The sequence below is a fragment of the Equus asinus genome, unplaced genomic scaffold (assembly GCF_041296235.1).
Source record: "Equus asinus isolate D_3611 breed Donkey unplaced genomic scaffold, EquAss-T2T_v2 contig_1, whole genome shotgun sequence".
Lineage (NCBI taxonomy): Eukaryota > Metazoa > Chordata > Mammalia > Perissodactyla > Equidae > Equus > Equus asinus.
Window position 1 is genome coordinate 114,125 of NW_027224738.1, and position 24,618 is coordinate 138,742.

Sequence of the window (24,618 nt, forward strand, 5' to 3'; positions counted from 1 at the left end):
ACGGTTCCCAACTTAATGGTGGTTCAACTTAACGATTTTTTGACTTTACAATGGTGCAAAAGCGATACACATTCAGTAGAAACTGTACTTCAGATTTTGAGTTTTTTGAGGATTATCTTTTAGGGTAACTACTTTTTCTATTCATTAAATTATATTTGTCACTGTGCCTGGAGTTCCCCTAAGGGGTGCAGTATAGCGTAGGCTTTGGTTGGAGATAGAATTCCTAATTTTCCACTTAGTAGCTGTAAGTGCAAATTATTTAACTCCCTTATTGCATTCAGCAAATAAGTGCCTTTCTGAGCCTCAGGTTCCTGTAATAAAGTTCTCATGAGGTTTAAATCAGGTCAGTGTGCATAAAATGCACATGTTAAAATTTGGTAAGTTTTTGTAAGGAAACCCAAGACACGTGGACCCACTGAGAAAAATTCCACCATTTACCCTAACAACCGGAAGCAGTGGTTAAGTATTCAGCAGCGTAGTGGAAACCTGTATGGGCCTGTATCACATTTGCGACTAAAATCAAGGCATAAAAAGTTTATAGACAATTAGACTTTATTTTATATGCTTATGTAATTAATACTTGGAAGATTTTGATAGAATTTCTTATAATTTTACTTGAATAAGGACATAAGATTTCTAACACTAAAGCAAGGAGTAAACTTGTAAATAAAGGAGGTGTGAAAAGCTAACTATCAAATACTGTTTGATTTATAACTGAAGTTATTATGGATACTAACAAATAAATGAGCTGTATATTTTATAATGCATTGTAAATAGATACTATAATTTTAAAACTAAAAACACATGCACATATGAGTAATTTCTTGAATGGGAGTGGATTACCTTGCAAAATCTTAGGAAAATTAAGTTTTCAACTTTTAAGTTTAGTTTACCTCATACATCTCCAATCTTCATTTATGAACTATAAAAGAAAATTACATGAATTAAAAAAGAAAACAGAACTTTTACAGCATAAAAGCGATAAATTTATAATATGAAAAGGTAGAAAAAGATCACCTATAATATTATCATCTAGATAACACCTACTATTAATATTTCTGACAGTATTTTACTGTAATAGTTTTATTTTATTTTATTTTATTTCCTTTTTTTTTTGGTGTGTGTGAGCAAGATTGGCCCTAGCTAACATCTGTTGCCAATCTTCCTCTTTTTGCTTGAGGAAGATTGTTGCTGAGCTAACATCTGTGTCAATCTTCGTCTATTTTATGTGAGATGCCGCCACAGCGTGGTTTGACAGTGGTGCTAGGTCTGTGCTCAGGATCTGAACCTGTGAACCCCAGGCTGCTGCCAACTTAACGACACTATGCCACCAGGCTGGCCCCCTATTGTATTTTTTTTTGTTGAGGAAGATTGGCCCTGAGTTAACATCTGTTGCTTATCTTCTTTTTGCTTGAGGAAGATTGTTGCTGAGCTAACGTCTGTGCCAGTCTTCCTCTATTTTGTATGTGGAACACCGCCACAGCATGGCTTGATAAGTGGTGTGTAGGTCTGAGACTGGGATCTGAACCCATGAACCCCGGGCCGCTAAAGTGGAGCACGTGAACTTAACCACTATCCCACAGGGCTTACCTCATGTGCTTTTAAACATAGTTGTGATCATATTTTGTCTACAACTTATAGCCTGCTATTTTTGGTTAGCATTGTAGTGTGAACTATTTTCCATATTATAATTGAACTTTTTTGAATTATTTTTAATGGATGGTATGATATTGTATGACTTTTATGCATACCTGTTTATTTAGCCATTATTATACATTTTAATTATTTACAGTGTTTTCGCTGTTGTAAATAACTCATAGATCAGTATCTTTTGTGAGTAAAGTTATTTATTAAGAATTATTTTCTTTGTATAGATAAAAAGAAGCAGAATTACTCAAGAGATCAAAGGCTTATTGCCAAGTTGTTTTCTAAATCCTTTTATTACCACTGTCCATATGTGAGAGTGTCTACTTCAGAGTAAGTTGTCCTACAATGGGTAGTCTTTTTTTCCCTTAAGTATTTGATAAGTAAAAAAAGATATACATTTAACACTTTTTTATGGAGTTAATGATAGGTTACAATCTTGTGAAATTTCAGTTGTACATTAATGTTTGTCAGTCGTGTTGTAGGTGCACCACTTCACCCTTTGTGCCCACCCCCCACCCCACCTTTCCCCTGGTATCCGCTAAACTGTTCTTAGTCCATAATTTTAAATTCCTCATATGAGTGGGGTCATACACAGATTATCCTTCTCTTGCTGGCTTATTTCACTTAACATAATTCCCTCAAGGTCCATCCATGTTATTGCAAATGGAATGATTTTGTTCTGTTTTACAGCTGAGTAGTATTCCATTGTATATATGTACCACATCTTCTTTATCCATTCATCTGTTGCTGGGCACTTAGGTTGCTTCCACATCTTGGCTATTGTAAATAGTGCTGCAATAAACATTGGGGTGCATAGGACTTTTGGGATTGCTGACTTCAAGCTCTTTGGATAAATACCCAGTAGTGGGATGGCTGGATCGTATGGTAGTTCTATTTTTAATTTTTTGAGGAATCTCCATACTGTTTTCCATAGTGGCTGCACCAGTTTGCCTTCCCACCAGCAGTGTATGAGGGTTCCTTTTTCTCCACAACCTCTCCAACATTTGTTAGTATTAGTTTTAGATATTTTTGTCATTCTAACGGGTGTAAGGTGATATGTTAGTGTAGTTTTGATTTGCATTTCCCTGATGATCAGCGATGATAAGCATCTGTTCCTGTGCCTATTGGCCATCAGTATATCTTCTTTGGAGAAATGTCTGTTCATGTCTCCAGCCCATTTTTTGATTGGGTTGTTTGATGTTTTGTTGTTGAGTTGCGTGGGCCCAGGCGACTCGGCCCCCACTGCAGCCTTGGTCCTTCCTGCGGGAGCGGGCGGAGGTGCCGGGTGTCCGTGTGTCCGCTGGCCGCATCCTCAGTGCACCTGCTGTCTGCTGCCCTGTTGACGTTTATGTGACTGGCTCCTACCTTATGGTGTGCGTTAGCGCTACATCCTGCGTTGTGGTTACGTTCTGCCCTGTTGGTACTTTGTGCACTGTCGTTATTTTGGACGTTCTGGTTACTTGGTACTTTGTCGTGACGTTCCACACTGTCGTTCCATATTGTTACCTTGTATGTTGTGGTACTTTCTGCCCTGTCCTGACATTCTACGTTTTGTCGTGTGGAACCGGCACCAAGACTACAGAAGCCAGAATACTCACCCCCTCACCCGATTTTTGAAGAGAAAACTTTCCGGTGTCCTCTGCAGCTTCAGTATGTTTTCTCAGCCTCTAACGAGCAGGGGAAGCTGGGGCGGGCAGACCCCTTTGTTCCCAGTGCGTTTTCAGGGAGGGAACAGCTGCTTGGCTGCATCTGGGTCCCAGGCTGGGGCCTCAGCGTAGAACCCGCTCCTCCGCGAGGAGCCTGTGGCAGGTCCCCTTTAGTCGTGGGCGGGCAGGCAGGCTTTGCTTCTGGGGAGAGCGCCACCTCCCCGCTGTGCGAGCGCTGGCAGGCGGCCCCAGATCTGCCCCAGATCGGCTGTCCTTGCTGACCTGTTTGTGCCCTGTGCGTCCACACTGAGCCACAGCCGGGGTCCCTGCAGACACCGCCCCCTGCAAGGCCTCCCGCACCCTCAGCAGCCTCGCAGAGAGCTGCTCCGTCAGGGCGCGCCAGCTGTCCCCTCCCACCTGCACAGCCGCCGGCCCGCCCGCCCGCGGGAGGGGTGGCCTGCCACCCCTCCTCCAGCCATGTGCCCTCCTCAGCCTGTGGAACGCGCGCCGCCTGGGCCGGCCCCCACAGCGCCTGGCCAGCGACGCACGGAGTGCGCTGAGCCCAGCCACCCCAACCGTCCTGCCGGGCGCAGCTGCCGCCCCGAGCCCAGCGGCCCCAGCCAGGCCCAGCCCCGAGAGCAAGAGCCAGAGCGAGGTGCCTGGCCCGGGCCCTGGCGGCCCACGCGAGCCGACATGCGGCTCCACGAGCCGTCGCTGTGCCAGGACCCCAGCCTGAGGCAGGAGCTGGCCTCACTGGCCCGCGGCTGCGACTTCGTGCTGCCCTCCCGCTTCAAGAAGAGGCTCAAGGCCTTCCAGCAGGTCCAGGTCTGCCGCATGTCACCCCCCCGGCCCACCCGGGTCCCTCCCGAGTCCCTCCCTGGTGTGGGGGGGGCGGGGGCTGCTCGCACCCACCCGTGCAGGGAGCGTGGGTCCCGCGTGAAGTCGCTGGGAGAGCTCCTAAGAGCTCGCCCGTTGCTGGAGTTTTGGCGGCAGGTGCCGCGGTGTGGCCAGGATGCAAGCCCCCAGCGCGTGGACAGGTTCTGGCTCGGGTGGGGACCTGACCCTGTGGTCCCGGTGGGAAGCCTGGCCCATGGTCACGGCCATCTCCGTGATGACACGGCCCTGTGGGACGCCTGGCCTTCTCGGCCACATGGTGTTTACTGGGCTGTGGGGATCTGCACACATGGGCCGGGCAAGTGGATGGCTCGGTGCTGATAGTGAGTAGTTGGCGTGTAGACACCCTCTCCATGGTTGTGTGTGCTCGGAGGAGTAAGACCTGCTGTGTCTACACCTTGGACGTGTTACGAGTTAGTTTGAGGGACCCAGTCGTTTGGAAGCATCAGACAGCCCGTGATCCCCAGAGTCTGTCTGTGACTCGAGGGGTCTCCGTGGCATATCTTGTCCTCGCCTCAGCTCTGGGCCGGTGCTGGGGGCAGGGCCACAGGGCTTGGGGCCGGGGCTCCTGCTCCTGAACGCCTCACCTCTTGCAGTTAGACACCCGCACTTTTTCTCTAGGCCAGGACTTAACGTCCTGTTGTGGCCAAAAAAAATGACATCCAATCAGACCGGGCCATCTGGGGGAAAAAAAGACCTGCCTTCTGCTGATATTTTAATGGGAGTTTTTCTGGGATCATATCTCAGCTTTTACACAGCTTGGGAATTTTTCCTGTCTTGTGTCTTCCAACTTCTGAAGTTTTGTCTGCAGCTGGGGAAGGTGTGAGTCTGTCCCTAGATTTTAAGGAAAGTGCCTGCATTTGGAGACCCAGGAGTGGAATCTGCCCCACGCGGGTCCTGCTTTGACGATAGGAAAACAGATGTGGGGCAGTTAGGGTTTCTCCTGATGGTCCACTGGGCTGTGTGGGAGACCCGGAAATCCCTCCAGCCTCGCCCAGGATGGTCGTGCCTGGGGGCCCGGCTCCCCACAGAGCCCATGCAGGAAAGTCTGCATTGCTTTAGGGCTGCTGCTTATCAAATGAAAATCACTTTTTGGGAATCAAACTTTATGAATTCATTTCATGGGAAGTTGTTTCTTGTCACAGAAAACATGTCTCAACCTTGCTTCTCAGCCGTGACGATGTGCATTGCGTAACGTGAGTGCTCCCTGGGCTGCAGGCGGTGGACCAGTGGGTCTTTCTCATGGGGGTTGTGGGAGGAGCAGAAGGAGAGTTCTCCTGGCTCCTTTCATCCCAAGATGTTGGAGGGCGGATTCGGGACACAGCCTTGGGGGGGTCAGCCAACATCTTTGGGAGAGGCTGGGGGTAGAGGGAGAGGCTGGGGGTGGAGGGAGGGAGGTGGTGCTTCAGCCTGACGGCCACGCCACCCGCTCAGTGGGCCCCCCTGGCCCGGAGCAGAGGACCCTGGGGCACGGCTGTGCCGTCCACAGTGGAGCCATCCCTGCTCCCGCCTCCCATGTCCACCCGCCCACCCTGCCCAGGGATTCTCGGGCCTTCTGGGCGCCGAGCAGCGCCAACTCCCGGTGGTCACTGCAGGCTCTCTCAGGCCCAGGACATGCTCGGCTCACCCCGCTGGAAGGGGTCCTGAGCGTCCTGTACCCCGGGGGTCCCATCACCCACTCTCCACAAACAGGCTCAGGCACAGTTGACGGGCGCCTCTGCTCCTCCACTCTGTCACCTTGCTGTGGGCCCGGACACGCTGTCCAGCCTCCCTGCAGGGTCCTTCAGGGCACACAGACCCCGCTGAGCGTCATTCCAGACCCCAGTGTGGCCACCCCCTGGGGACAGTCCTGGACTCTGAGCTGACCTCCCCTCCCTGGGGTGACAGCGTGGCCTCCCAGCTCTGCCTGTCCCAGATGGCAAGTGGGCCACAGTCTGGGGTCCTAGTCTGGGTGGGGTCACAGTACCCTGCAGGAAGGGTCATGAATACCCCCTTTGATCCACATTCCCAGGACCCTGGCAGCTGGAAGCGGCCCCTCTGTCCACTCGGCTGTGGATGCAGGTTCCCCTCACAGGCCACTCCAGAGCCGCACACACGCCCCCTTGGGAGCCCGTCCTGTGGGGCAGGTGCAGAGCCAGGCTGACAGTGTCCAGGCCGGGGACCCCGCTCAGCCGGGCTCCCCCGTCTGTGTCAGTGTTGGGAACACAGCTCTGCTCCCTCCTGTGAACGCGGCTGGCCCAGCAGCCTCCACAGTGAGCCCGGCCCCTCCTGTGCTGGAGGGAGATCCTTCGCACGAACCCGTGTGCAGGGCCTGGCTCCCCCGTTGTTGTCTTTGGCTCCCCTGTGTTAAACTTTGACCTCTGGCTCCCATCTGTCAGCGTGGAGTGTCGTTCACGCGTTTAGTTGGCGCACCTCCTGCCAGCTGGGGTGGAGGGTCCACGGGAGCCGAGGAGAAAGCTCGCGGCCCACAGGGGCCTCCTGTTGGGTGCAGCATCTTTGGGGCCTGGGCTCACCTGGAATCCACAGGCTGTCCCCCTGAGCTCCCTGGCCCCGTCCAGGGCCCCGTCCCGGCCTTGCTGCTGCATCCGGTCTCAGACGGGGCCGCCCAGGACGCTGCTGGGCTTGGCCGCTCCGGCCCAGCGTCCCTGCCTGGCCTGCTCTCATTCTGCCACCTGTGCCCTGTCCTGGCCCGTTGGAGTCGGAGGGACCCATCTGATGTCCCAGCATGTGCCGTCTGACCCCTCTGGGACCTGACCGTCCGAGGCTGGTGTTGGGAGGTGTGACCCCAGAGACACAGCTGGACGGATTTCTGCTGGGCTCCCCCATACCCTTCTGCGGGAGAAGAGATGCCTTTGCTTTATCCCAGGGCTTGGATTTTGGTCGTGGGGGCACCGCTCCGCCCCACTGTGTGTTCTGGGAGGCCCATGGGCGAGTCTGAGGTCCCAGGAGTGGGGTCGAGTCAGGGAGCAGGCGGCTGGGGCCCTCTACAGAAGTAGCTCTCCGTGAGGCCGTGCCCCTTGATCGGGGCTGCAGGGGGCCTGCGTGGGGCGGGGCGGGTGGGAGCCCAGGCAAGAGGCTTGGGGACCCGAATGCCCCTTGGTCGGCTGGTTGTCATTTTTTAAGAGGCCTGAGCCGTACTTTAGGACTCTCCTTTCACACACACACGTGTGTGTTTTTGCCACTTTTGTTCATTCCAGTCATCTGGCCGCGTCCCCTGGAGGTCGGGGAATGCGCCCCACGGTCCCTGCAGGACCTGCTGAGACCTGTTTTGCGGCCCAGGAGGTGGCCAGCCCCCAACGGCGTCCTGTGTGTTGGAAAAGAATGTGAGAGCTGCAGCTGTGCTGGGGCCGCATCTATTTCTGTCCCGGAGATTAAACTTGTAAATCTCCCGTGTCTGCAGCAGGCTGTTTGTTTCTCGTTGTCCCGTCAGCTCCGTCATCGCTCCGGGGAGCTGGGCCCGGCCTCCCTGGGGGCTGGACCTCTGCTTTTCCCTGCAGCGTCTGCCGTGTCCGTGTGGGGCTCCTGGGGCCGGCATTGGCCAGCTCTGAGGCATGTCGTTTCCCCTGGTCGCCTGCCCTGACGCGGTCCCTGTCTCTCTCTAGTACTGTCCACACCTCCACCTCTTGTGTGCACATCAGTCCAGCCACCCCACGGCCCCTCTACCCTTTTCCGTCTTTTGAGAAGATGTTCACCCTCTGCACCCTTACGTCTTATGTGTGTCTCTTGTGAATAGACACGATTCTCTTTTTCCTTCTGATCTTCATCTTTTAACTGTGCCGTTTGTCTGTTTCCACGTGTTATGACTGTTCGTCCATCTTGGTTTATTTTCGTCCTGTCCTTTCTTGCCTCCTCTTTCTCTTTTCCTCTCCTACTTTGGAGTATTCCCTTGCTCCTAGCTGACTGCTCATCCTAGAAATGGCCACTACTGGATTTTTCCAGGTGAAAAATTAATACCTTTGCCTTCCAGCTCAAAACACTCAGATGGGGGCTGGCCCAGTGGCGCAGCAGTTAAGTGAGCATGTTCTGCTTCAGCGGCCCGGGGTTCACCAGTTCGGATCCCAGGTGCAGACATGGCACCACTTGGCAAGCCATGCTGTGGTAGGCGTCCCACATATAAAGTAGAGGAAGATGGGCACGGATGTTAGCTCAGGCCCAGTCTTCCTCAGCAAAAAGAGGAGGATCGGCAGATGCTCAGGGCTAATCTTCTTCAACAAAAAAAAACAAAACTCTCAGACACTTCCATTCCATGACCCCATTCATTTTATACTGCTGTTGTTGCCTTCGGAGGGTTTTTAAAAAGAAATAAAATCGCCGCCTTATGATGATTCACACAGTCAGCGTGTTGAGATTTGCCCCCCATACGCCCCTTTCCTGCATCTCCGACCTGCGTCAGGAGCACTTGGCTTCTGCCTGACGCACGGTCCCCCGCACATCCTGGACCAGCGTCTGCTGACAGTGGCCGGCTCGCTTTTGCTTTTCTTCCGTTTTGGTCTCAAACTGTCTCCATGTTGGTTTTGTGTGGCAGACACCTCCCGGGAGGTGGCGTTTGGGCGAAAGGGCAGCCGCTCTCCTCCAGCTCTGGCCCCTGCATTTCTGTCGAGAAGCTGGCTGCAGGGCTCCTGGGTCGCTCCTTTGGAGACGGTCCCCTTTTCTGTTCCGTTCCGTCTCCTTGTGGCAGGTTCTGAGGATCTGCCGCTGTCTTGGATGTTGTCCAGTCTCGTCGTCCGGTGTGCAGTGTGGGTCGCTCCAAGGACTCCTGCTTGGGGTTCCTTGGGCCTCGGGTCTCAGGATGTGTCTCCAGCTCTGCAGCTGCAGGCTCAGCACCTGCGTCTCCTCCCTCCCGGGGCACGAGTCCCTCCCAGCTGTGCTGCTCTGCTCTCCAACCCAGAAAGCAAGTGTGTTTCCTGTTCTTCTGGACGTTTTATTTGGGGCTGTCTTAAGTCTCCTCACTCTTGCATCTTCAAGCCTCTCCCTGTCTTGATATATGAAGCGTGTCGGCTCTCATTCTCAACAACGTCAGAGTCCGGAGTCTTCGCCAGCCCAGCTGCTCCCTGCTTGCCGGCTCTCCCCCATGGTGCCTTCCTTTCATGTGTGTTTGTGCATTTTGATCATGAACGCCTCACTTTCCTTGGAACTTGGGGCGTTTTCTGAGTCCCGAGTTGAGGATGGTTCACCTCAGCACATCTTGCTGCTTCCGGGCACTGCTGATCTGTGGCAGCCTGATGTCGTCGGCTGGAGGGTTTGGGGACCAGGCACAGGATGTACATTTGGTTTGCACACTTGACTGGGAGTCTGCTGTGAGCTCTCGGGAGCTTCGCCACCACCCCTGCCCACAGCCCCTTGATGCAGCACCAGCTTTCAGGCCTATGATTGTCCTTTCCTTCCTGGGGTCAGAGGTTGGTGGGGATTTATTTCCACTTCATTCTTCTCACTGCAGGGGCAGCCCCCAGGATCCCGCTCAGGGGGCAGCCTCCGTCGAGGATGCTGGATGTTGCCTCCTGTCCCCGAGCTCTGCAACACTGTGAGGTGACGGTCACTTCACCCCCTTGAGTGCACTCCCTGAAGGCAGCGCCTGTCCAGCCTCTCCTGGCCTCGCTGGGTGCCCCTTCCCAGCGTCCGTGCCCTGAGAGTCCTTCCTCTCTTGCCAGTCCGTGAGGCACTCAGGAAGATGTTTGTCAAGTGCTCTCCCCAGCATTTCCAGCTGCCTTCCTCAGAAGGGCTGGTCCGGGTACCTGGGTCTTGACAGGGCCGCAGAAAGAGCACACATGTTAGCATTTACTTCTCCCTGAGTCGATCCTGCAAGTCCAGCACCAGAACTGGGTCATCCAGTGTTGCGCTGTGCCTCAGGGAGTGAGTTGGTGGGAGACGCTTGCTTCCCCATGAGTGTGAGAGACATGGAAGGTTCCAGGCTGGGAGAGACTCACTGTGGACAGAGGGAAACAGAGTCATGTGGCCAAGTTCTCTGAGGTAGCAGCTTTCCGAACACAGCGAAAGGTGTTTTCCTTTCAGGGGAGCTCTTTGGGATGTGCGTTCCATCACTGCATATTGCTGGGGGCCTGCTCTGTGCCAGGCACTGGAGGGTAGCTGCACCTTCTAGTTGGGATGACAGAAAAGCCTACAGAGCCTGACTGGGATGACAGTACCTGTGAAGGGGCGGCAGGTGGGGTGGGATGTGTGTTCTGTCAGGGATGACCTTGTGACCTGCGGTGATGTATTCTGTGAGGGGGCAGCAGATGGGGTGGGATGTGTGTTCTGTCAGGGATGACCTTGTGACCCGGGGTGATGGTTCCTGTGAGGGGGCAGCAGATGGGGTGGGATGTGTGTTCTGTCAGGGATGACCTTGTAACCTGGGATGATGGTTCCTGTGAGGGGGCAGCAGGTGGGGTGGGATGAGTGTTCTGTCAGGGATGACCTCGTGACCTGGGGTAACGGTTACTATGAGGGGGCGGCAGGTGGGGTGGGATGTGTGTTCTGTCAGGGATGACCTTGTGACCTGGGGTGAGGTTCCTGTGAAGGGGCGGCAGGTGGGGTGGGATGTGTGTTCTGTCAGGGATGACCTCGTGACCTGGGGTGATTGTTCCTATGAGGGGGCTGCAGGTGAGGTGGGATGTGTGGTGTGTAGGATGACCTTGTGACCTGGGGTGATGGCTCCTGTGAAGGGGCAGCAGGTAGGGTGGGATGTTTGTCCTGTCAGGGATGACCTTGTGACCTGGGGTAACGGTTACTATGAGGGGGCGGCAGGTGGGGTGGGATGTGTGGTGTGTCAGGGATGACCTTGTGACCTGGGGTGATGGTTGGTGTGAGGGGACGGCAGGTGGGAGTGGGCTCAGGCGGGGGGTGTTGTGTTGTCTATTGATGACATGCTAGTGGCAGGTGGGATCTGATCATGGTCTTAGATGAGGTAAGGCAGTGTTTGTGGGGCGCCTGGGAACAGTAGGCACAAAGGCCCTGAGGTGGGCAGTGACAGGGGCAGTCATTAGCGCCTCCACACACCCGCTGTGCCCCAGGGAGCTGTGGTGCAGTGGTTCTCAAACTCCTGACCCAGGGGACCGTCCTCCTGTACCAGCGTGTTGGTGGAAGGGACGTGTGGCACCCTCAAGGGAAGCCCTCCTGCTGGCAGCAGCCAGTGTGGCCATGCGGGGTGTCTGCAGGGCGCTGTCAAGAGCACCAAAGACCTGTGGTTGTGTCTTTGCCCCTAAGTTTGTAGCTGTCTCCCTTCCTCCCTCCCTCCATCTGCCAAATTCCCCCCAAATTCCCCCCGTCCGCATGGCTCTGACCACAGGGGCCGTCTCTCACTGCGCAGCCCATGTGGGCGTCCTCCCTCCACCATGGTCAAGCTCCCCAGGCAGTAAGCTCGCTCGTGTCCCACTCTGCTCGTCCTGTGCCGCTGTCCAGAAGGTCATGTCTCATGGAGCTATGCGTGTGTCCTCGGGGCCAGGCCTCAGGGCCCGGAGCAGAGGAAGACAGGAGCTCTGCTGTGTTCCAGGGTCAGAAGGACCCGGGCTGCCGCACGAGGCGAGGGGTTCCTGGAGATCAGCGAGCTGTGTGTCCACCCCCAGGAACAGACACACGAGCTGAGGCAGAGACAGGCCCTCGCGTGGCAGCCCTGGGCGTGGAGGCCTCATGCGTGTGTGTGCGTCTGTGTGTGTGTCTCCATCGCGACCAGCAGGCCCTTCCCCGCCAGTCCTGACTGGGAGGCCCATTTGGCTGTTGGGCCCCATCCCCTTCCTGTTCCTGCCCCTGGAGACAAGCGGACCAGCAGACGGTGGGGGATGGAGAAGGAGGAACAGGTGACTGAGCCGGTGCCATCGCTGTCGTGGGAATCTCTGCGCCATGTGCTCAGGAAGCGGGTAGAAACCGTCAGATGTGGTTCATCCCCTGCAGTGTGAATACTGCCTCCTAGAGTGCTCAGTCTTTGCAGCTTCGGAAGACACGTTGGCGCGTCTCCACCCACAGAGGTTTGGTGAACTTGCTCCTGATGCGTGGTTTCTGCCCCTTGCGAGGCCCACACAGGACCTGGGGCTCCCCGTGCCCTTGGCCCAGGCTGGCCCCTCTGCCCGGGTGGCCCATCAGCTTCTCCCTCTCGGACTGCGGCCGAGCCTGCATCACGGGGGCCCGGTGTCCATCCTCCTTGGAACTGGCCCCCCATGTCCTTCTCTATACCTCTGGCCTCTCCTGTTGTCCGAGGCCTCCCCGCCCAGCAGGGCCATGGGAGGGTCGATGGGCCACTGTACAGACCTCAGACGTTGTCCCCGTGGTGCCGGTCGTTCTGAGTTCGTGAGCACAGGGCACGTGCTCAGATGTCATAAAGTAGCTCCCAGTGCTGCCTTGGACCATCTGTTAGACCAACGAGAGAATGAAGCCGACTACAAACGTGATCTAAAAACTCCCGTGTGGTGACAGACGTCACAAAGTAAATAAAAAGACGTGGGGCCTGGGGACGGAGGACAAAACTCACAAAGCCGAAGACACGTGCCGCCCTGGGAATGGTCAGAGGAGGAACAGAAATGACGGCACAGCGTGGAGTAGAGAAGGGGCAGGGAAGATGGTGTCCTTGCCTTTTAGACAAATGAGGAGATGCTCCACCTGGTTCAGAGTACGGTGGGGGTGGAGCCTGATGCCTGTGTGGTGTCTTAGTTCCCCCAGACGGCGGAACCTCAGTTTGACAGCGCCCTCTGCTGACGGGGCAGGAGGGAATGCGGTGTCGGAGATGGTGGTGGCCCCCGGAGCTCCTCCCGCAGGAGCACGTGGACGAGCCACACTCTTGCGGTGCTGAGGCCGTGCCGGCTGCCTCCCTGTGCTCCCATTCAGATTGGGGCCTTTGTAAGCTTCTTGCACTCGCTCACCTTTAAACAACGCAGGACAGGCGCCTAGCCCGTGGTGGGGACCGCCCACCTTTAGGACTGTGGTGTGTGCAGACACCAGCACCAGGGACACCAGGCCCCCAAAGCCCCCTCAGGAGGTGCTCGCATGTATCCTCACGCCTAGGACAGGAGCCACGAGCACTCGCTGCTGCTGCTGCTGCTCCACAAAGGGGCATGCTGGCCTCCCGCCCTCCCCTCACGTGTGGTGGCGGCCGGGTCACCGCGAGGTCACCAGGGCACAAAGGCCACGTTACTTCCCCAGGCAGAGCCGCCAGGACCCCAGGGCAAAGCCTTGCTCGCGGATCCCAGCCTGGATTCGCATCTGCGTAGACTGCGGATTCATGAGGAGGTCTGGTCGCCACGCGTGACTTGTGCAGATGAAGACAGACTTCCTCGTGAGTGTCCAGCGAGGTTCCAGAGCTGTCGCTTGGCAGCCCTTGGGCAGGAAATGTCCCTATGTCTCCACAGGAGGGGGGCACAGATAGTGGGCGTGAGCGACACAGGGCCTGACACCACATGTCCAGGACGCCCCAGTGAGCCCACCCCGCTGCTTTCAGGGCTTCGTGTGGTGGAGTCAGCATCACGCCGTCACCAGCTGGAGTGTGCCTGTGGCCATCCAGGGGGAGGAGGGCACCCATGGGGACGCTCGGGCCAGCCAGGGGGGCGAGGGTGAGCCTCGTGGTGGATTGCTGTGCACTGACAGCCGCAGGAAGATTTGATTTAAGTTCTTTGTCACGTTCTGTCCATTTTGTCAAAGTCCATTTCTCAGGACCGGCCTGAGTATTAACTGTGTAACGGGTCTGGCAGAAGCCGGCTGACACGGTGACAGCAACCTCGTTTTCAGGAATCACACCTGGTCGTAGGCGAGAGGCCGAGCAGTGTGTCTGCATGGAGGCGTAGCAGCGCTGTCATCCCTCTTCCTTGTCCTTTCCCAGGTGACCAGGTGCGCGGCCTCCTAGCGCTGACCAGCAGCGAACGACGTCCCTGTGACTTAGCAGCCCAGGGGTCTGTGTCAGCCCAGCCATGGACTGGGGAGAAGGCACATGGTTGACAACGGCTCCAGAACCAGCCCAGGGGCAGCCACCCCACAGTGTAGGCGCCCTGCCCTCTGCCTGGAGCGCCAGACTCCTTGTGCCTCAGTTTTCCCACCGTGAATACAGGATGCTGGTGGCACGTCAGTCACAGATTGTCCTGAACGCGGCAGTTGAGTGAGATGGCTCATGGGAAGATGTGGTCGGTGCTCAGGAAACACCAACACCGTATTGCACAAAGGTACAAGGGCAGCGACTGTGGCCGACAGCTCAGGGCATTGGGCTCGCAATTCATTCCGCCTCGCGGGAGAGAAGAAAAGAGAAAGACGGGAAAACGGAACCACCGCCACAAGGCAAGGAAACAGGCACTCAGGGGCCTGCCCCGGGGGCACAGCAGTTAAGTTTACAGGCTCCGCTTCGGTGGCCTGGGGTTCGCGGGTTCGGATCCCAGGCGCAGACCTAGCACCGCTCGTCAAGTCACGCTGAGGCGGCCTCCTTCATATGAAGTAGTAGACGATTGGGACAGATGTTAGCTCAGTAACAGTCTTCCTCACAAAAAATTAAAAAAATGAAAAATGGCCCTCAGTCTTTGTTCCAGAAATCGAGGGGAAAAGTTATCTTCCTCAAAGCGAATCGTGGGCACCCCCAGCAGATCTGTTGAACCGAACCCTCTCCTTCCAAGGAGGCAGCTCTGGGTGTGGCTTCCCCTCCCGCCTGTCCCTGGGCCACGGTGGGTGTGGTTTTGGCTCAGTGCTGCTGTGCAGGGCTGTCACATCAGGACTCAGTGATTCTGACACTGTAACCCAATCCCCGTGGAACAGGACATCCCGGGCTGGGAGGAGGGGGATCAGCCTGTGTCCCTGGGTGCTGACTCGGGCCGAGTCTCGTGAAGGGTGGGCCCGAGGTCATCGTCCAGCCTTTGCTCTGCTCTGAGGCTTAGTCCACAGTGTGGTCCTCGTGCTTCCCACCGTCCATGGCAGATCCACCTCGCTCAGCACAGCCGGCCTGCAATAGGTGCCGGAACCTCAGGGCCGCCCTTTGCAGCCTCTCCTTTCTGATCACCGTGCCGTCCACATCTGCCTCTCGGCTCTCAGCACTGAGGTGACCCTGCGTCAAACCCCTGACTGTTTTATTTGCCCTGTTGTGATCACAGGGCTCATTGTCGTGCGTCTGCAGGCTCTCCCCATAGCCCCCCAGTACAGCAGACTCAGGACAGCAACACCTCTGGACGTGTTGCTGTCGTCTGTGGGTCACGTCAGTGGGGCAGGACAGAAAGCGTTTACAAGTGACTCCTCCTCCTAGTGCTGGAGGGAAAACAGACAGGTGACACAGGGCGTCCCGGGACATGACTGAGGGGACGCGAGGCCGTCCCGAGATGTGACTGAAGGGGACATGGGGCCATGCTGAGACGTGACTGAGGGGATGCGGGGCCACCCTGAGACATGACTGAGGGGGACATGGGCCCCTCCCGAGACGTGAGTGAGGGGGACGAGGGACCGTCCCGGGACGTGAGTGAGGGGATGCAGGGCCGTTCTGAGACGTGACTGAGGGGATGCAGGGCCGTCCCGAGACGTGACTGAGGGGGACGTGGGGCCATCCTGAGACGTGACTGAGGGGACGTGGGGGGCCATCCCAAGACATGAGTGAGGGGGACGTGGGGCCATCCCGAGACGTGACTGAGAGAACATGGGCCGTCCCTGAGATGGACTGATGGACTGAGGAGGACACTAGCCGGTCCCAGAGGCTGCAGCTGGGTGGTGAAGAGGCCCCCGTTGCAGGACGAGATGTGTAGGACACCCGCAGGTTTCAGTGGGGAGCCGTGTTGACTGTGTATCCTGGTGGCAAATTGGTAGTGCTGTTGGTGTCTGGTGTTCCAGCCCCTGGTCCCTGTGGCATGAGGCGGTGGCTGCATGAGCTGTGCTCTGTCACTCGGCCTTGGGGAGGGTGGCTGACATGTGAGTGCCCCGTGGCGCATGGAGGGGACCCCCCACCTGGGCGTTCGGGCCTGCTGGCGGTGCCATTCCTCTGGGTAAGAACCACGATGTGCCCGGTCACTGGGCCGGCCCTGAACCCTCTGTGGTGTTTCCTCGGCCTGCTGTGTTGTGTGTGTGTCTCCTGCACGCTCAGGGTCTGCAGGTCCTATGTGGTCCCGTGGTGTCCCGTGTGCATTGGGTTCCCCAGACCTTGTTGAGTTGGGGACCCTCACAGTGCACTCTCCTGACCATCTGCCCACTCCCGGCCCCATCAGCCCCCGTGGCCTCAGGCATTGGGTTTTTGCTGCTCAGTCCAGTCCTTCTCCAGTAGGACGCTGGGCTGTTCCTGCCTCCTGAGACTGTGGCCTCGTGTCCCCAGCCCTAGAGAATGTAGGGTGTAGACCGGAGATGCGTCCATGGGCCAGACTGTGCCTCCCCGTCACTGCCCGTCGAGGCCGACCGGGTGCCTGGTCCTCGGCGGCCGTCTACGACCCGGCTCCCAGGAGCTGTTTCTGGCCCCAGAAGGCCTCTCCTGAGTCAGCAGGGAGATGCTGCTGAGTCCTGCTGGGCGACCGTGCCCACCGTAGTGGGAACAGCGAGCCTCATGGGCTCGGCCTCAGAGGAGATTCAGAGCCTCTCCCCCCTGGGTGCTGCAGACCTGGCCTGGGGCCAACTTTCGGCAGTCATTCCTTAACCGGGTCCACTGAACAGCTCTTTCTGCTTGGGGGCATTTTAAACAACCGTGTTTTATATACAGAGTCCCCCCTTCCGCCTGTAACGACAGCCCCACAGCAGGTCAGCTCCCTGAATCCCCGAGGGCACGTCCCGACACCACTGTGTCTTGGAAAGCATGTCAGGAGGTCAAACTTCTCCGAAGTAGTTGCTGCTGAAGGTGCTGGCTTCACTTGGGGTGGCTCAGCTGCCGTTCTGCCTTCTGGCGAGAAAGAGGCTGCAGGGCCAGATCCTTTCCCGGAGGGCCATCCCAGGTCAGGTGACAGACGTACGTCCCATTCTCCGGGAGGCACACGTGGGAACCAGCGACTGCAGGTGTGGGCCCCAAAGAGAGGCCACACCTGTCCTGGCTGTGAGCGAGCGCCATTGACGGCCCGCCTGGAGGACCCTGACCCCAGGAGGACTGCGGGGCAGGCTCCCCACAAGGACCTGTGCCAGCCTCCCTGGCAGCCTGGGCCGTCAGCTGTCACTGTTGCGGGGTCACACTGAGGCAGGGCTGGGGGAGGCTCAGCAGTGTGGATCAGTGGTATGTGACGCTCTCTTGTGGTGTGTGACCTTTCGGATGCGGGTGGCCTCATGGCTGGAGTTGGCCCCCAGGATTGTCTGGCGTTCTGTGCACATTGGGGTTCCGTGGCCCCGTGCGCTCACTTTGAGAACGGTGCCGCCCCTGTCTGTTACGGGTTCATGTGAGGACGATGTTTCCTGTTCCCAAGTCCTCACCACCTGTCTCATTTCTCAGGTCCAGACAAAGGAGGAGCCCCTGCCACCAGCCAGAGCATCCCCACCTTCTACTTCCCCCGAGGCCGTCCGCAGGGGACAGTGAACGTCGATGCCGTCATCGCCAAGATTGAGCGGACCTTCGCCCAGTTTCCGCACGAGAGAGCCACCATGGAGGACATGGGCAAGGTGGCCAAGGTGGGTGCCCTGCGTGCTGCCTCTGGGCAGCACCACGTTCACGGGTTGGTGCTTGTGTTCTGTTTTCAGGATCTGAAACACAGTGGAGACTCTGTATTAACGGTTGTGCCAAATATTGAAGACAGACATGCCTGTGCGTTGTTGCCCTCCCAGATGGAGCAGCGTTCACCTTTGCATTTTTTAAGCAACTGATCCCCTGAGGTCCAGCCTGGCCCTTCCTCTGCGCCCTCCTGCCCCCTGTCTCTCCCTGTGTAGGGTGGGTGCTAGTGGACCCACAGTCCATGCGCAGCAACATGTCGATTTTGAACTTAGCCTAACACATGATCCCCCGTGCATTGTCTCACCATTTGGTTTTGAAATTCGGTGGCATGTCTCCAGGCCATCCATGTTGACATGTGTAGACACATGTAGACGAGCACAATCGTGGTTTCCCACATCGCCTCAGCCGCGTGGGAAGGCTCCCGTGTAGCCGGCAGCTGGCACGGCCCCTCCTGGGTGCTGGCGTTGACGCGTCCCGCTCCCCCATGGATCGGGCTGCCTTGGGCTGTGCTCCTGAGCTCCGCCTTCAGGCCGCATTGGGGTGCTTGTGCTTCCCCTTTGCCCCTGTGCTTCCGGGGTGCTTTCTCTCTCTTCATCCCCACCCTCCCCTCTGGAATGTCTCTTCCTATTCTGGATGCTGACCCTCCGTCCATGTGTGTTGTGAGCAGGTTCTGTTCCACCTGCTGAATGGTTCACGTGCTTCCTTTTGCTTGCAGTTTTTAGGGCTTGTCCTCTTTTCTTGTTGGAACTGCTTTATTGAGATATAACTCTCGGACCACAGTTCACCCATTTAAAACGTACAACTCAGCACAATGCAGTGTATGCCCGGAGTTGTGCAGCCATCATCGTAGTCAACTGGAGGACATTTTTGTCACCCCTAAAAGAAACCCTGTACCCTTTAGCTGTCATCCCCCCTCCCCCACCCCCAACTAATCCACTTCCTGTCTCTGTAGGTTCGAGTATCCTGGACATCTTATGTAAACAGATCCATACCATGTGTGGCTTTTTGTGTCTGCCTTCTTTCCCTCAGCACACAGCCAGACCCGGGCGACACTGGGGGCTCGGCTCCAGGCCCCCACAACAAAGTGAATGTCACCATAAAGCAAGTCACACGAATTGTTTGGTTTCCGAGTGCAGATAAAAGTTAGGTTTATGCTATGCTGTAGTCTAAGTGGGTGATAGCATTATGACTAAAGAAAAGTGCATACCCTAATTAAAAAATACCATATTGCTAAAAAATGCTAACCAGCACCTGAGCCTTCAGCAAGTCATCTTCTCTTTGCTGGTGGAGCATCTGGTGAAAAACGCAATAAAGCAAAGCGCGGTAAAGCGAGGAGCAATAAAGGAAGTGCTTTATTGCAAAATAAAGCAAAAATACAAGTGAGCCTGTGTTTTCAAGGTTCGTCTGTATTGGGGCGTGTGTCAGTGGCACGTCCTTTCAGCGTCCCGTTGTGCATTTATCCATTCATCAACTGATGGACGTCTGGGTTGGCCCACCTTTGGGCTGTGGTGCACAGGGCTGCTGGAACACGCGTGTGCGAGTCTTGGTGTGCAGGTGTAGGGTTCTCTCAGATATACACACCTAGGAGTGGAATTGCTGGGACACATGGCGACACCATGTTTAACGCTTTGAGGAGCCACAAGACCATTTCCCAAAGCAGCTGCCCCATTTTGCATTCCCACCGGCAGCGTAGGAGGGTTCCGATCTCTCACACCCTCGCCAGCACTTGTGTCTTGCTGATTGTAGACAGCGTGTCCTAGGGGGCACGAAGTGTCTCCTGGTGGTTTTGACTCGCATTTCCCTGAAGACTGTCATGTTGAGCAGCTTTTCATCTGCTTATTGGCTATTTGTGCATCTTCTTTGTAGAAATGTTTGTTTAGATCCTGTGCCCGTTCTTTAACTGGATTGTCACTTTATTGTCCAATTGTAAGAGTTCTTCATATATTCTAGATTCAAGTCCCTTATCCAATACTTGGTGTGCATTTTTTCCCATTCTCTGAGTTGTTTTTTCTTTTTTTTAATTATATGTACTCAGCACCTGAAAAACTGAGAATTGACCTGAGTCTTTTTTAACCTTTTCTTTTTTGCTGAGGAAGACTGGACCTGAGCTAACATCTGTGCCAGTCTTCCTCTATTTTGGATGTGGGCTGCTGCAACAGCATGGCTTGTTGAGCGGTGTGTAAGTCTGTGCCCAGGATCTGAACCCACCAACACTGGGCCACTGAAGCAGAGTGTGCAAACTTAACTACTGTACCACCAGGCTGACCCCTTTTTTCAGTTTTTGATAGTCTTCCATGATGCCAAAAAGTTTTTGTTTGTTTGATAAAGTTCACTTTATCTGTTTTTTCATTTGTTGCCCGTACTTTTGCCGTCATATCCAAGAAATCATTGCCAGATGCAAGGTCATGAAGATTTGCTTTTGTTTTTTCCTGAGAGTTTCTAGTTTCGGCCTTTACGTCTAGGTCTTTGATCCATTTTGAGTTAATTTTTGAATATAGTGATGCAGCGGTCAAACTCCATTTTTTACGTCTGGAAATCCAGTTGTCTCAGCACCAAGGCTGAAGAGACCATTCTTTCCCCGTCCAGCGGCCCTGGCCCCCTTGTTGAAAATCAGTTCCCCATAAATATGAGGGTTTAGTACTGGATTCTGATTCTAGCCCTTGACCTGTCCTTGTGTCTTTATGCCAGTTCCACCCTGTCTTGATTACTGCTGCTTTGTAGTCGGTTTTGAAATGGGACGTGTGAGTCCCTTCTCAAGCTTGTTTTGGCTCTCCGTGGACCCTTGCAACTCCTTATGGATTTTAGGGTCAGCTTGTCAGTTTCTGCAGAGACGCCAGCTGGGGTTCTGCTGGGCTCGCGTTGACTCTGTAGATCGGTGTGGGGAGTATGGCCGTCTTACTACTGTCTTCTCATCCGTGTACATAGGACGTCTTCCACTCATTTAGGTCTTAGTTTCTTTCGAAGATGTTTTGTAGTTTTCAAGTATAAGTTTTGCACATCTTCTGTTAAATTTGTTCTGAAGCATTTTATTCTTTTTGATGCTATTATAACTGGAATGCTTCTCTGAATTTTATTTTCAGCTTGTTCATTGCAAGTGTATAAAAATGCAATTAATTCCTGTGTACTGATCTTGTATCCTGCAGTCCTCTGAACTCATTTATTCGTTCTAATAGTGTTTTAGCGTATTCCTTAGGATTTTGTGTGTACATGATCATGTTACCTGCGGCTAGAAATAGTTTCGCTTCTTCCTTCCCGGTGTGGATCTGTTATTTCCTCGTCGCGCCCGACTGCTCTGGGAAGAACCTGTAGCGTGGTGTGGTGTTGATGTCCGAGAGTGGAGGTTCTTGATCCTGCCCTTGGGAAAAGCATCCAGTCCTTCACCGCTAAGCATGCTGTGAGCGTGGGTTTTCACAGATACCCTTTATCGGGTTGGGGACCTTCCTTTCCATTCCTGGTTTGGTCAGCGTTTTTATCAAGAAAAGATGTTAGCTTGGTCGGATGCTTTTCCTGTGTCTGTTGAGAGGCCCGTGTGGTTTGGTTCTTTATTCTATGGATGAGGTGCATTACGTGAGTTGGTTTTTCCAATGTTAAACCAACCTTGCGTTCTGGAGCAAATCCCACTTGGCCATCGTGTGTGGTCCTTTTTCTGCGTGGCTGGATTTCACTGGCTGGTATTCTGTGGATGGTTTTTGTGTCCGTATCCAGAAGAGATACTGGCTGGCAGTTTTCCTGTGATTCCTGTGTCTGGTTTTGGTATTAGGGTAACACTGGTCCAAGAGGAAGATCGGAAGTGTCCCCTTCTCTTCTGTTAGAGATCGCCTTTTTAAAGTATGTTTTTAAATTTTGTTTTATAAGTATGTAAAAACGTACATGGTTCCAAGGTCAAAACTCACAAACCAGATATATTCCCATAAGTCCAGAGTCTACCCCTGTCTGTTCAACTCTGCTCTCTTCCTCCCCCATAAGTAACAGTTTTCATAAATTTGGCTTATCCTTTATTTTTTAATATGAGCAAATACCTACAAATATACATCTGTGTATGTACACACATATTTAATTTCTTCCCTTTCTTGGATGAGAAGTAGCACGCTGTTCTATGCTTGGGTGTGTTCTCTCTGAACATTATGGGTGGCGATCACTCCCCATTGGCGAGGTGGCCCTCGCTTTGCATGTTCGTGTGGGAGCATGAAAGTGACCCCACGAGCTGAAACCTGTGTAGCTTTTCTACTTCTTTGGCGGCTTTCTCCGGGCACGGTTGCTGGGCGAGAAGCAGTGGGTGTCTGCTGTGGACAGTTTGGTGAGTTCCAGTGGGCCTGTCAAGCCGTCAGCACAGTCAGCATGATGAGCGTCTCCACTGGCCCCTAAACTCTGCTTCATTCTCATCCCTCCCGCCCCCAGCCCCAGGCTCCCTGTGGTCACTATTGATTAGGGATTTCTAGAATTGTACATAAACTAAATCATACTGCAGATACTTTCATTCTTTTTATGGTGGTAAAATTCACATAAAGTTCCACCAGCATTTTAACCATTTTAAGATGTACAATTCAGGGGCCTTTATTTCATAGACAGTGTTGCACAACCATTACCACTGTCTGGTTCCCGAACATTCACATCCCCCTACAAGGGAATCCCGGGTTCTGTAGCAGTCACTCCCCATTCCCCACGCCCAGCCCCTGGCAACCATGAGTCCCCTTTCTGTCTGTGGATTGGCCTGTTGTGTTTCAAAAAGATCTGGGCAAAAGTTTTGATACAAATGAAAATAAAACCAAACCCACCTTCCCTAAGCGTCATTTTTTAAGAACAGCCAGAGAAGTGTGATGGTTTGGTGCCTAAGCTTCCTTTCCTGCTGAAATTCTCATCCAGCCTGGCACCAACCTGAAGGAAATCACCTCACTCCTCATGCTCATCGCCCTTCCCTCTTGGGACCTGGGACCTTCCTCCCAGGACCTTGGGGTTAGGGGCTAATAATGGAAGTGAAGTCACTTAGAAAACACAGAAAAGCAACTTTAGGAGATATGTCACTTCAGGTAATCTAATCCCATCCATCAAACAAAATCTGCAAGTGTTTGGTGGTGAGGATGTGGTCTATTTTCCAGAAATCACAGACAGCTTATATTGCTTCCTGTGAAAACTTTTTCACCTCCTGTACAAGCTCCCATCCAACCCAAGTACGTTTCTTAAGTAGTCTCAACAGAAAAACTAACCTGAGAATGATTTAACGGGACTTTCAATTCTAAAAGATCCAGTGTCAAACGCTTTATGATCAACTTCCTTTGGCACCGCAGAGCCCACGGCCTCAGCACGCTCTCCCGGCTGCATCCTCTCTCTCATTGCCTTCTTCACAGCAGCGAGGCGACCCCCATCTGCGATCCCAGCATCATCATGTTTTGGTTCACTCGCTATACCCGAGACAACTTTTTCCTACAAAGAGAAATTATGACATTTACTAAAGCAACTCATTACCATCTTATAAGAAAAATGAATAAAGCATGCCTAAAATATTTCACACATCCATCTTATGCTTATCAAGTTCCTAGTATGTGCTAAACATGCTGGGGGTCAAAGGTAAAGGACAAAGTTCCTGCCCTCAAGGAGTTAGTTGTGGTTGTCGTTTAATGTAAACAAAGATAGGACCCTTCAACATGTCTAAAAACTGATGGAAAAGAGAGAACAAGGCTAAGTGATGGGATGAGAGGTCAATGACTAAGAGATCTGGGGGAATGGTTCCAAAGTACAGATAAAAGATTAGTTTGATTTTAACTGTTCAGTAGTCTTAACGGTGGCCTATAAAATAATGTAGGAGAGAAACACTGGTGGTAAGGGGCAGAATTACAAGGCTCCGACATAATGCTGTCTTGACACAGCCGTTATCTGCGTCACTGATGGTGTTATGTCCCCAGGACTAAGCACCCGATAAGAAATCGCACGGCAGGTCCAAATGTCCCAGCATCCTTCCTGTTTAACAGACTTGAAATTCATTCAATCAATCTCGTCACTGTCCTCAGGGCCTTTGTCATTAGTAAGACATTACTAACGTCTTACTAAGACATTACTTCATTAGTAAAATAAGGAGACTTCATTAGTAAAACAATCCTACAATAATCCTTTAATACTCTAACATCTTAAACTCCTAAGACAGAATTCAAAACAGAGTTTTTATTTGGATTACACAGCATAATAAAGTACCAGTTTAGAAACCTGATTTTACAACCAGAGGCATTTTTCTAAAATCTAAAAGAAAAAGTGGCAGGGCTCCAAGCTGGCTTGAGAAGTAGCAATTCTGAACCAAAAGCTTGGAGTTAAAATATTTTGGGAAAAAAATTAGTACTAATAGATAAGAATGGAATCTATCATGTCAACAAAGCCAATTTTACAGAGAAAATAGGAAATTTTACATGATAAAATTTGGGAAGAAGAGAGAGAGTCTAAGAGTCATTGTTCCTCTTTTCTACTTAAAAAGTTCTTTCATTTTGAAATATATCACGCACAAGAGTATAGAAAGCAGAGATGGCATAACCTGTGGGTTAAGAACATGGGTTCTGGAATGAGAAACCCAGCTCCACCCTGGGCACGTGCTCGAGTCTTCCTGGCCTCAGATTCCCCACCCGGGGATAACGGCACCCACCTCACAGGACTGTTGTGAGGATTAACTGAGTCAATGTGTGTGAGGGCCTGGGAAGCATAGTTGGCACATTATATAAATTATGTACTACTGCTATTATTACTGCAAAACAATGTATAGGTACAGTTTAAAGAATAAAACACACTGGTACATACCGTTACTTAGCAACTCAGAAGCTCTCAGGAGGACCAAATCCAATCTCAGCCCCACCTCCCCCGCCAGAAATAACCATCCTGAATTTTGTGTTGACCTTT

At 53.5% G+C, this 24,618-nt stretch overlaps 1 protein-coding gene across 12 annotated transcripts in view; it reads left to right on the forward strand.

Moving 5' to 3' along the window:
• Positions 1-24,618, forward strand: part of LOC139039788 (uncharacterized short-chain type dehydrogenase/reductase y4lA-like) — a 91,909-nt gene that overhangs the window by 32,916 nt on the left and 34,375 nt on the right. For 7 of the 12 annotated variants that reach the window (XR_011499969.1, XR_011499970.1, XM_070503344.1 and 4 more), the window contains exon 4: positions 17,527-17,702. Coding sequence is in view for 7 of the 12 variants with exons in the window: in XM_070503344.1 (XP_070359445.1) it covers positions 17,527-17,702 (176 nt within the window). In the remaining 5 variants the exon portion in view is untranslated. Of the gene's footprint in view, positions 1-3,707; positions 4,119-5,332; positions 5,381-17,526; positions 17,703-24,618 lie in introns of those variants that run through there. The other 5 variants (XR_011499967.1, XR_011499968.1, XM_070503352.1 and 2 more) reach the window with 4 other exon arrangements.